Here is a 12,500-nt window from a genome sequence, read left to right on the forward strand (position 1 = left end):
TGTGGCCAGTGTTTACCTGTGTTTATAAACACAGACAGCGCGCAAACATCATCCTCATTCTCTCTATTTGGGTGTCTCATTGTTAGGTTTTTATGGACAAAGGGGTCACCCACACACAAACCTTTTCCACGTCAGTGACCGGTGCACACCATGATGCAATTTGTTTGCACTGGCAACCTCCATGCGCGACTGATTGATGAAGTATGATGGCCAGATTTTGGGGAGGAGGCAGAGACGTTAAAGTATCTATGACGCAATCCATTTAGGCCGTGGTTGCTCCAGAAACATTATATGGGCCTCTAAATCTTTCTACTGATGCCACGTCAAATAAACAAAAAGCATGCGCAAATAAATGTACGAAAATTTGACAGACAGTGGCAGACAGTGAAACTCCGGAACCGTCCCCTTTGCATGTTGTCATGGTGAGACTGAATCAGCAAAGGGGTCACTCTGGGACACCGGAACATTCTGGAACACCTCAAGGAAGCCCATTTGCTGCTATTGCTGCTGTAGACTTTTAAAGGTGACATACCCTGACATTTAGCAGAACTCTAAACATGGGAACCATTGCGCTAAGAGTGGAGTGGAGTACACCTGATTGTTTGATGAGCAGCAAACGAGACGTGTTGTTTACCCCTGGAGGACTCTGGGAGCAAATTGGCGAAGCGGCACTCCACTAGTGGCTACTGCACACTGGGGAAGCCTGCTGTTTTACACATCTGCAAAGGGTTTTTCCATACCTTCTCTGAATGAACAATTTTCCAATGGATTTGATATGTCTGGTCGTCTCTTTACAAGCATAGTTGTGGTCTAGCGAGTGCCTCCCTTTTCCCCCTTGGAAACTCTCGGGTTCTGTAACTCTTCCTGGCTATCTAATCGGCTCTGCCATGTAAATTTTCTCAGGACCCCGACTACAACCTTGCACTTAGTGGTGCAAACAGAAAATGTCTTCCATGTTGTGTTTTTCCAGAAAAACGGAATAAATGGTCAGTTCCTATGTTTTATGTGGTGGACGGAGGGAAAAGCAGCATCGTCCTTTCCAGATCACGAGGTGGACTGTCATGAAGGACAGTTTGGCTATAGTGTGCAGTCTTCCAGTGTTGAACAGCGCCCTATAACACTCTAATGATGAAATTGTGTTCCCAGAACGTTTAGGCTTGTCGACGGAAAAATAACTTAAACTTAAAACTAAATGGTCCAAGAAGTTTACATCGGTCTGTTTCACTCCCTGAAATTTCATAAAGAGTTCCCCTCGGAATGTAACGCACACCCGAGGTTTCAGAGGGTGTTGGGTTTGATGTTTTGATTCACAGTAATTTTGTTTAGATTGGTTGTTGGGCACGACCCTGAAGCGGTTCACAGCCTTGATTATTTTAGCTGGACGGATTCAATGTGCGACACATCTGATATTGCTGATTTCACATTGGCCTTCAAACCACAGATGGAGATTTCCTTCAGCCCTTTGCAATGTCCTTGGAACGAGCACAGCACAGAAGGAGAGTGGAGCAAAAATGTCAACAAGACGAAACCTTGAGCCCTGCAAATTTATAGTTGGATTAATTTTAAAGAGTAATTCCTGGCACACCTTGGACATTAAAAGCCCATTTGTCTGTCATTCATATTCCAGTAGTATTGGCTTTTCCACTCTCTTTTCACAGTATGACACATTATTTGGATGATTGTATTGCTCACTGAGATGTTACTGCTTTCTTTTTTAGTGGATAATTGTGACATAGATGTACGTCTGAGTTGTGAATGGGATGGCTTTGTTTCAGTTTGACTAGTAATGGAGCATATGCAACCCATTTTGTATTCTGGCTTTGTCTCCTAACAGTGGCATGCTTTAAATAATTACTAGTTAGCTCAATGAGGCTTGAAATGATGGTAATAGTGGTGAGTTGGATTGTTTATGATGTCCCAAAGCTGTCTCTGGAGCCACACTGTTATTTATCTTTTTATCGTTCTCTTCTCAGCACAGCACCGTTTTGCGGCTGGAATAAGGATTTGTATAATTGTTTTCACCATGCCATCATTTATTTATCAAGACCCGTAATAACTTTGTTTAGGTCCATAATAAAGATAATAAATTTATGAATTCTCCACCAACCAGAAATAGAAGTCTTTAAATTCAACTATTATGACTTCTTGACATTTTAAGCTGCATTTATGGGAAAGACCTATTCAGCTTTTTATTCACCATAAAAACAAATGTCAAAGTGTTTGAATAAATGGTCACATTTATAAACAAAAACGCATACATTCGTCAATTTGACTTTTATATTCCAATTCCAAACAACATAAACAGAAACCGTCTGGAGGCCCGCTACGATGAAATAAAATAAAAAAGGTCGCCCTGTTCAAGGGATACCAGTTTGGAATCGCCTCTACCGCCATAAATATGTTTGACCTAAAGTGTGGACCTACTCATTCATTGGCCAGGTTGAAGCCTGTTACTGTAAAATGGAATCCCGCTACGAAAAAATAAAATAAAAAAAGGTCGCCCTCTTCAAGGGATACCAGTTTGGAATCGCCGCTAACTGCCATAAATATGTTTGAGCCGAAGTGTGTGGACCCACTCAGTCATTGGCGGAGCTCAAGTCTGTTATAATGATCCCCATTTGTCAGCGGATGAAGTGCTTGGCAACAGGGGGGGAAACAAATGTGCAGTCAGTGCATTTGTGTTTTTTTTATTTTGAATATCTCCATATCTGTGTCCTTTTGTGTGTGGTTTACAGGTTGTCTCTGAAGATCGAGCCAGGGAATAGTTCGCCGCGCATGGCCTCCTCAAAGGAAGATCTGGCAGGTAGGAATCCTCACGTCACCTGATGAAGCACGTTATAATCAATCCTTGTATGGATGTTGTATCAGTGTGTGTGTGTGCGTGTGTGTGTGCACGTGTCTTGAGGTAACATTATTGTAGAAGACTGTTGCATAGTTTTTTTGTTCTCTCTCTTTTGCCCTCTCTGTTTCTCTGTCCACCTTTTCTCTCCCTCTCTTCCTCTCTCTCCCTGTCTGTCTCTATCTGTCTGTCTCTCTGCCTCTCTCTCTCTCTCGCTGTCTGTGCATTCGTGCATGTGTCTGTCTATCTGTTTCTGTGTCTGTACGTATGCATGCATGTGTGTATAGGTGTGTGTGTGTGTGTTTGTGTGTGTGCATGTGTGTGTGCGTGCAAGTGCATGTGTGCTTGTGTGCGTGTGTGTGTGTGTATGTGTGTTCAGATCAGAGTTTTTTCGTGTGTGCATGTCTATGTGCATGAGTGTGTGTGTGTGTGTGTGTGTTAGTGTGTGTGTGTGTGTGTGTGTGTGTGTGTGTGTGTGTGTGTGTGTGTGTGCGTGTGTGTGTGTATGTGTGTAATACACACTGTGTGTATGTGTGTGTGTGTGTATGTTAGTGTGTGTGTGACCATCCCCACTGCAGTCCTCCCCAATCCCCTATCCCCTATCCCCTATCCCCTATCCCCTATCCCCTATCCCCTATCCCCTATCCCTGCTGGTCCTTTGGGTCCGCTGGGTCCCTGGACCCTCCTGGAACTGAACTGGGCACAGAGTCACATCCTCCACCATAAATCACTCGGCCGAGCAGCGGCCCCCAGAGACGCGCTGTTAAACCTGTGAAGCCATAGAGTACATTGGGCGTAGCGGCTAACCCACAATTGACCTTTTCTTAAGTCGCAGGAGGCTTCCCTCTCTCTCTCTCTCCATACCTCCCTCCTTCACTCCTCTGCCTCCCTCCCTCCATCCCTACCTCCCCTGCCCCTTTCCCTGCCCCTGGCATGCACTTGGGTAGCCTCCATCATACGTAGTAGCACTGTCAGTGTTGCCAGATTGGGCGGTTTCCCGTCCAATTGGGCTACTTAGGATGGCCGTCTGCGGGTAAAAATGGCATTTTGCAGGAAAACCCGCTATAGAAATCAATAGAATTGGGTGGGATTTAGTGGTTCCAGGCGGGTTTTGAGCATTTTTTGGGCTGGAAATCATCAGCCTCATCTGGCAACCCTAAGCACTGTAGGTGAGGAGGGCAGTCCCTCCCTGCAGTGTCCTCCTGCCATGCGACTGGCCCGTCCCGTCCGCAACAAAAACGGCACTGTCCGTCCAGAACAGCAGGCAGCGGCACGGTTATTGGAGGGCCCTGATGGATATGACAGGCCCGCCTTTGAGTCGTCGCGGTGGGTGAGGCCAGAAGAGGCGAGCAGGCAGGCTCTGCAGAAGCAGGCAGGCACATGCAGGGCTGCTGACAGCTTTGGCTAGGCCCAAGACAAAAGTCCTGTGAAAGGCCCCCACTTGCCCACCCACTCAATTCATGCAATGTAATGAGGACCCAATTCTGCCCCCCCCCCCCTTTCCCTGGGGCCCCAACAATTGACCCCTTTGTCTCCCGCCCTGTTGCCTTCCCTGGGCGCGAGTCTGAAAAACACATGCAGCTAAGCCGAGCCTTCAAGGGGTCCCCAGCTAGCTGTTACTCCGCAAATAACAACTTCACACATACAGTTGTACAGTCGTCTCTCCACAACGAGCTCACCCATCACGCTCCTCAAAGCAACGGGAGGTCGCCATCCATATGAGTCCCCTGGAGAGGGGGGCTTGTGGAGACTTGCTCTGAGAGTTGACAGCACAAACATCAACAGATATTCCCCGCAAAACACACCCTCCCTTACTCTCAACCTCACCCCTCTTCCCCTTGTGTAAAACTGGAAGAACCAAGGAATTACCTCACAAGATCGGAATGCATCAGTGGAAATTAAGTGCCAAAATAGGACCGTTAGGGGAGTTTTTTTGGGGGGGGGTGGGGGGAGTAAATGTACAAACATGAATACAAGGGGGAACACCAGAGCTGGGCGATTTGGGAGAGATGATTTTTTTTGGATGGAGTGAGCAAGAGAGCGGACCAAGAGAATAAGAGGGCCCCTCTTGTCAAGGAGTGTTTTTTTCTGTGTGCGACTCTGACTTTGTTCTACGAGGGTGGCAAAATCCAGCAAAAACGGTGTCTCTGACTACATGTTCTGATCACGGGTCCCCAAGATCACGTTTCTGTAAAATGGAAGTTAAGGTTCCCTGCCGTAAAATGCATCCAACTGGGTCAGCAAGCCCTAGTCACGCAAACTCCATGTTCTTGTGCTTTTTTGCGATAATGATACCCAAGTCGAGAGAACAGCCTAAACGTTCCTAATCATTCCGAGCAAGGCTCTCGAGAATAGTAACCTCTGCCCATTTTTCCAAGTAAAAAGCCCTGCCGTCATTGAGCTATGTATGTTGTTTTGAAAAGGAGTTGCCATGGTTATCACTAACCAGCGCCCCCTCCTCCCTCAATGCCACTTTACAGCAGGTTTTATTCTCATCACATGGGCTGCAGGAAATGTCTGAGACACCATGTTTTGCGGTGTAATTGGCCTACTGGCCCAACAAAGATGGTGTGCAAGATTAGCTAATGGTTATATGCCTCCCAAACATAGCCGTGTTCCTCTGCGAATGCTATTAAATCTTGTTTGCAGATTTTTCAGAGCCAAGCCAGAATTAACAATGACAGGACGTAGTTTCCTATTAACTGCACGTGTTTATATTTCCCCCTAAGGCTATTGCTACCGTTAGCCACAATAGTAAGCTAAACCCCCCAGTAATGTAATGATTTGGCCAGACCACATTTACCGCTTGTTTTGCCGCAGTGAATCTTGCTATCGACATTACTGTTACGGCCCTAAAGCTGCCCAAAACCGCCGTTTGTAGATTTCCCTGCGTAGCAGTGATTTGCATAGCGAGCGGTATACCGTCTGAGACAGAACTTGTCACGGAATTAGCCGTGGGGAAACATGGACGAGGCCCTCTGTCTGGTTTGTGCAGGAAGGAACGTTGTCCATCACGTGGAACCACCGGTCTGGTCCAGCCAGCCAGAATCTCCTCTTTAAGGCAGTGTTTCTCAAACTTTTTCAGACCGAGGACCACTTTGTCCCCCCAAAAATGTTCAGGGACCACCTGTCCATTGAATTGGCAGTTGATGGTTGCTAATTTGACACGTCTAATTTTGGTGCAGATAACATTCTTTTATTTACATTTACAAGCCTGTCTTATTGTGGTGAAAATGAGACTTCAGCCATGTTTAGCTTTGTAATAGTGCTACAAATATAGCATACTGCTAGCTTGTCTTAGAATGAAAATCCCCTCGCGGACCACCTGAGCTCTGTCGCGGACCACTAGTGGTCCCCGGACCACACTTTGAGAATCACTGCTTTAAGGTTTAAGGTTCTGTTATGTAACGGGAGTTGACCGTAGCGGATTCGGGGTTGATGTGCAGGCTCTCGACAGAGAGGGAGAGAGAGAGCAGCACAGCACAGTGCTCTCAGGCCAAAAGGATGAGGTAGTGCAGCTCAGAGTCTCCACACGTGGCCAGCTTTCGGAAGGAGGCAAACCAGACTTGTGTGGCACTGTAATTAATAGCCACGACCTAGCGGCGTAATTTATTTTTCTATCCTCGCCGTATCCGATGCCAATGCACTGCACATTAATTAGCGAAAGCTACACATCCTGTCCATACCAAAGCTCACTCATATGTTCCTCTGTTCCTCCTTTTCTTTTTTTTGCTCTGATGATCCATGTCTCGCCCACACAGAGAGGTCAAACACTAATGTGAAGAACATTAATGCAATCAATAGCCTCATCTTCTCTTTTCTCTTTTCTTCTCTTCATCCCTCGCTCAGAACTTGTGCTGTTATGATCATCAGAAGTCAAAAGGCAATGAGTACTGCAGAGAGAGAGAGAGAGAGAGAGAGAGAGAGAGAGAGAGAGAGAGAGAGAGAGAGAGAGAGAGAGAAAGAGAGAGAGAGAGACAGACAGACAGACAGACAGACAGACAGACAGACAGACAGACAGACAGACAGACAGACAGACAGCACAAGAAAGAGGGTGAGACAGGAAGGGATTGCAAGAAAGAGAGAGGGGGGGGGTGAGACAGAGGGCGAGAGAAAGTGATAGAGAGAGCTAGAGAAGAAGAGAGAGAGGGGGGGGGAGAGAGAGCGTGTGTCTGCTAATGACAAACAGGCAATAGTGTTTTCCATAGTGGAGCGGAGCCCCATGTCATAGGGTCTGCTGTGGCCAAGAATGACCCAAGCGCTCCTCCTGTTTGGCCAAAGGCCTCGGCTAGTGTGCTGTGGTGTGGAGCAGATCAGATCAGAGTACAGCTCCCTCTCTCTGTCTCTCTGTCTCTCTGTCTGTCTCTCTCTCTGTCTGTCTCTCTCTCTCTCTCTCTCTCTCTCTCTCTCTCTCTCTCTCTCTCTCTCTCCCACTCTCTCCCTCTCTCTTTATCTGCCTCTCTCTCTGACCAGCACATGGCCAAGGTCAGCAGATTGCTGTGTGTGTTCTGGGTATATAAATGCATTTATGTAAGTGTGTTTTGCGCAGCATGTGAATGAGCTGTCTCTGTGTGTCTGTCTGAGGTTGTGAATGTCAGCTCGCATAGTATGTGTCTATGTTTGTGTGAGTTTGTATGGTTTTTCAGGCTTTCAAATGAGCAAAAAGCAAATACCATAAAGGTAGCGCCACGTTAATCATGAAGGTGTGCTTGCCATCCGCGGACCACAGTCGAGCAGTGTTGCCAGATGTGTCTGATCAAATCCTGCCCAGAAGGTGCTCAAAAACCGGCAAGAGGCGCTAAATTCCGGCCAATTTAAAGAAATTGCATTGATATCTATGGGCATAAAACGGCTGGAAAAAAACGCCAAATGGATGATTTTTCCCATTTTTACCCGCAGACGGCCATCCCAAGTTGCCCAATTCGTCGGGTAACCGCCCAATTTGGCAACACTGCAGTCGAGTCCAAAGGCAAAGAAGCCTTCTCTGTGAATATTGGGCACCCATGAGGTGTAGTTTGCTTAACCTGGAGTCTCACTGCCAGTAGAGTACACAACACCTTTGCAGAGCACTACTGTACCCACAATTCACCAGTTTCCAGTCCTTTACAATGTCCAATGTTAAGAGTAGTTTATTTGGCACATACACAGCTATAACCTAGAATACCTAGAAATGGCTGATGTAAATCTGCAACGTGCAGAAAGGGTTTAAAAAAATTAACATAAAAATACACATATTAAATAAACAATGTAGAAAAATGTGCAATGTTTTTCAGTTTCCATATCATGATTCATAATGTCGTTAATCAGTTTAAAAATAAAACATGTACAGGTATTTACTTATTTAATTTCCATAATGTAAGATGATCCATTGTAGTGGTGTGGCTGAGTTCTTTATGTAAAAGGTCCAGTGTGTAATTTCAGTTGTTCATTTCCACAATGCTGCCCATATCTTTTCATGAATACTAGTCTGGCCCTACCGTGGCTCCAGCGGTAGGGCATTCGTCTGCTATACGGCTGACCCGGGTTCGATTCCTGCCCGGGTCCCTTGCCGGCCATTCCCTGTTTCTCTCTGCACACTTGCTTCCTGTCATGACTTCACTGTCCTATCCAAATAAAGCACCCCCCCCAAAAAAATAAAAATATAAATAATAAATAAATAAAATAAACAATAAAATAAAGAATATTGGTCTGGTCTGACAAGTGCAGGTTTTGCAGCCACAGATGTCAATTATGTCTATTACTGGTGTCAAGATAAAAAACGGCCAGATTTCCATGGAGAAGATCCACCTACTCATTCACGAAAAGCGCTCCAAGCCATAAGGGAAACTTTGACAATTACAGTGGTCGTAAATGAGGTGACTGGACTGCATAACTAGCCCCCCACACTGGAACACTCAACCTGCAGCCACTACACGCCCCCCCCCTTTCCCGATTCTTTTCTCTACTGAACAGTTACACTTCATCCCACACCCACCCCCTACCCCCTACCCCTCACCCCCCGGAGCAAGCGCCTGCACTACCTTGGACACTTTAAGGGTTGCCCAATACAGGACAATAACCCACTACACCCCACCTCAGCTACCTCACCCCCTGGAATAGCTGCCGTGAACTACTCAGCTTTTGCATGGACAATAATTAGAACTTCTTTGGCTCTTGTATGTGTACTTAACATGGTTATTTTGTTTTTCTGTGAGTGTGAATGTATGCAACATGACACCCTACCAGGACCTTGTGTCTGTGCAGGGATGTGTGTGTGTGTGTGTGTGTGTGTGTGTGTGTGTGTGTGTGTGTGTGTGTGTGTGTGTGTGTGTGTGTGGGTGTGGGTGTGGGTGTGGGTGTGGGTGTGGGAGGGGGGTTGTGGGTGGGTTTGTATGTGTGTGTGTGGGTGGGACAATGTGTGTGAGTGTGTGTGTGTGAGAGAGAGAACATGTGTGTATGTGACATAATGTGTGGCGGTAGTACTCAAGATATATATTTTCCTGCAATGTTCAATTATGTGTATAATGTCTTGTGTATGTTTTGTATTTGTGTATTTATGTAAGCTGACAGACACCTTAATTTCCTTCGGGATTAATAAAAGTACTCTACTCTACTCTACTCTACTCTAAATGTTCCTGAAAATGGAAAAACGTTGTGAATGGGCCGCACAACTTATGTAAATAAACTACTAAAAATACATATAAATGAAATATACATGAATAAATACATACTCTAAGTTTAATTTCTAAGCCATACTGAAACTGAAATATTAAATTATGGTAGTAAGTATTCATGAAAAAAGCTGAATAGGCAGCATGAATTCTGGAAATTAACTGCTAAAAAATATGACACACTCTACAGTACCTTTAAGAGTGTCTCGCGTGAATGTGAAAAGCAGGATGGGTCTGGGAGATGAGTAGGCGGAAGGGCTGCTCACGCTGCGAGAGATAGAGAAGTCAAGGTCGAGGTGAACTGGAACATCTGAACAATCACCATGTGATGGATGAGGGAGCGGAACCTGAAAAAGTCTCTCTTTTCATAATAAACACATACAGGAGAAACAGACATGTGCACGCACACATGCCCGCACGCATGAACGCACGCAAGCACACACACACCCAAATTCACACAGGTACGTACACACACACACTCGCGCACACACACACACACACACACACACAGGCACGTATGCATACACACACAGGCGCACACACACAGGCGCATACACGCATACATACACACACGTGCACACACACACACACACGCGCACACACACACACACACACACACACACACACACACACACACACACACACACACACACACACACACACACACACACACACACACACACACACACACACACACACACACACACACACACACACATGCACATAGACATGCACACACGAAAAAACTCTGATCTGAACTCTGCGTTTTCCATCTTACAGTCTGTTTTGACATTTTGATGTGACACTTGGGCACAGACTCGTGTGTCTTGCTCTTGACACTTTCCTCCACTCCGAATGTAAGAGGGAAAAAGGAAAGAAAAGAGCATCAGAGTTTTTACAGTGGCACCTTCTAACCTTCACCTCCGTTACGACTCAGGAGGAAAGGAGCTATAGGGGGAACCCAGGGCCGCTGACAGCAGCTTTGACCAGGCCCAGGACAAAAACATATGAAAGGGCCCACTTCTCAATGCATACAATGTAATGGGCTCCAAATCCTGGACGCCCCCTTTCCCCAGGCCGTGGACAACTGATTCCTTTGCCCCCCCCCGCTGTTCGTGGATCTGGGGAATGGATAGGTGGGGGGCTATCACTGTCAGTCAAGCATCCAGAAAGCAGAAAGTCCCAGCTTGGGGCTAGGCAATGGAAAACTCCTGCTCATCCAGATCGAGGGGGGATGTATGGACACGTTTCCCTGGGAAACACTCTGTGTCTTTTCAATTTACGACTCCGAAATAGAGACTGATCGCTTCATGACATGACATCATCCTCCACCAGCCAGCCTCGGCTCGTTTAGACTTCAAGAACATGCGGGTGATTAAAATAACGGCGTTAAGTCATCGCGCTATTACGCTGCTGGACTTACATGACCACCACTCTTTTTTTTTCTCGGAGACGTGACTTTTTGTTCACCCCTCACCCATTTCTTTGATGACTGGTGATGGAGGGGTTGGTGCTCTTGGCTTAACCTATATGACCACCACTCGTTTCTGTGGAGACATGACTTGTTGTTTTTGACGATTAAGGACGGAGGAGGCTGCCGCCGTACTCCGGAACCCAAGATGTGACCCACTGACACCAAACTCATCAGCTGGGAAGAGACAGAAAAAAATGCACCAAAAAGATGTGGAAACACAAAGGGGGAAAAAATGTGGAAACACATGTCCACAGAGGTGCGTGACAGCTTGACGTTGTTAAAAGGGGGCAGTTGGAGAGGACTGTTTCCTCGACACACACGTTTGTGTCATAGGTCACCCACCTGGCATGCCAGGTACCTGCACAGACACTCCGCCTTGGCCTTTATGGAGACATATTTCAAACCATTTAATGGCCTGCCTGGCATTTAGCCCACAAAAAAGCAGAAGCATGGACCTCTGTCTTCCCCTATCTATACCCCAACATCCCCCTGGCTTACCTGTGGGAGAGACATTTAAGACATCAGGGGTGTGTGGGTGTGGGTGTGGGTGGATGGGGGATGCTGAACAAGTGAATTTGTGAGTTGGAAACCAACTCAACACCCCCCCCCCCCCCCCTCCTCCTTTACCTGTGTGACAGACATTTGAGAGGAGAGGAGGGGGGGGGGGGGGGGGGGATGCTGAACAAGTGAATTTGTGAGTTGGAAACCAACTCAACACCCCCCCCCCTCCCCCACCCCCTTTACCTGTGTGAGAGACATTTGAGAGGAGAGGAGGGGTGGTGGTGGTGGTGGGGGGTGGGGGGGGGAGGGGTAGGGAGGGGGTTGCTGAACAAGTGAATACATGAGTCGGAAACCACCACTCTCCATACAGTACACGCACAGGTCAGGTCAGCCATGCTGAGTAGAGCTGGCCTGGACATGGACGTATGCGAGCAAAATGAATTATGAGCTCTCATGTGCTGTTGCTGCTGCTGCTGCTGCTGCACCGTACCCCCTTCGTGTTTCACATTGCCAGACTTGTGGGCATAATTGGCTGGGGGGAAATGACAGCATTTCCCAAGAGCCCCAGTGTGTTTAACAGAGGCCGTGATGAATTTATCCAGAAGTGTGTAGCTGTTGTGTCTTAGCAACAGAAAACAGGGAAGGGGAGTGGGGGATGGTGGTGGTGGTGGTGGTGGTGGTGGTGGGGGTACCGTACGAGCACATGGTGTGTTTGTGCACGCCACTAACGGCTCAAGATGACAAATTAAGATGCTGTATCACAGCCGAGCAATGTGTGTGACGTGTCCATGTGCGTGTTTTAGCAGTCCTAGTTAAAATATATTCATGGGGTCAGGCTTATGGAGGTGTGTGTGTGTGCGCGTTCGTGCGTGTGTGTGTGCATGAATGCGTGCGTGTGTGTGTGCGTGTGCGTGCGTGTGCATAGTGTCTGTGTGTGCGTGCGTGCGCGCGTGTGTATGTGTGTGTGTGTGCGTGTGTGTGCATGTGTGTGCGAGCGCATGCCCGTGTATGTGTGGTGTTGGGGGGGATGATGGAG

General features: G+C 47.1%; 2 protein-coding genes across 5 annotated transcripts in view; both read left to right on the forward strand.

Annotated features, from left to right (window-relative positions):
• Positions 1-12,500, forward strand: part of setx (senataxin) — a 1,003,984-nt gene that overhangs the window by 258,868 nt on the left and 732,616 nt on the right. The window lies entirely within an intron of this gene.
• Positions 1-12,500, forward strand: part of LOC134457895 (ras-specific guanine nucleotide-releasing factor RalGPS1-like) — a 143,613-nt gene that overhangs the window by 112,932 nt on the left and 18,181 nt on the right. For all 4 annotated transcript variants that reach the window (XM_063209902.1, XM_063209904.1, XM_063209903.1 and 1 more), the window contains exon 11: positions 2,736-2,803. In XM_063209902.1, coding sequence (XP_063065972.1) covers positions 2,736-2,803 — 68 coding nt within the window. The remainder of the gene's footprint in view (positions 1-2,735; positions 2,804-12,500) is intronic.

Source organism: Engraulis encrasicolus, chromosome 11, assembly GCF_034702125.1.
Source record: "Engraulis encrasicolus isolate BLACKSEA-1 chromosome 11, IST_EnEncr_1.0, whole genome shotgun sequence".
NCBI lineage: Eukaryota > Metazoa > Chordata > Actinopteri > Clupeiformes > Engraulidae > Engraulis > Engraulis encrasicolus.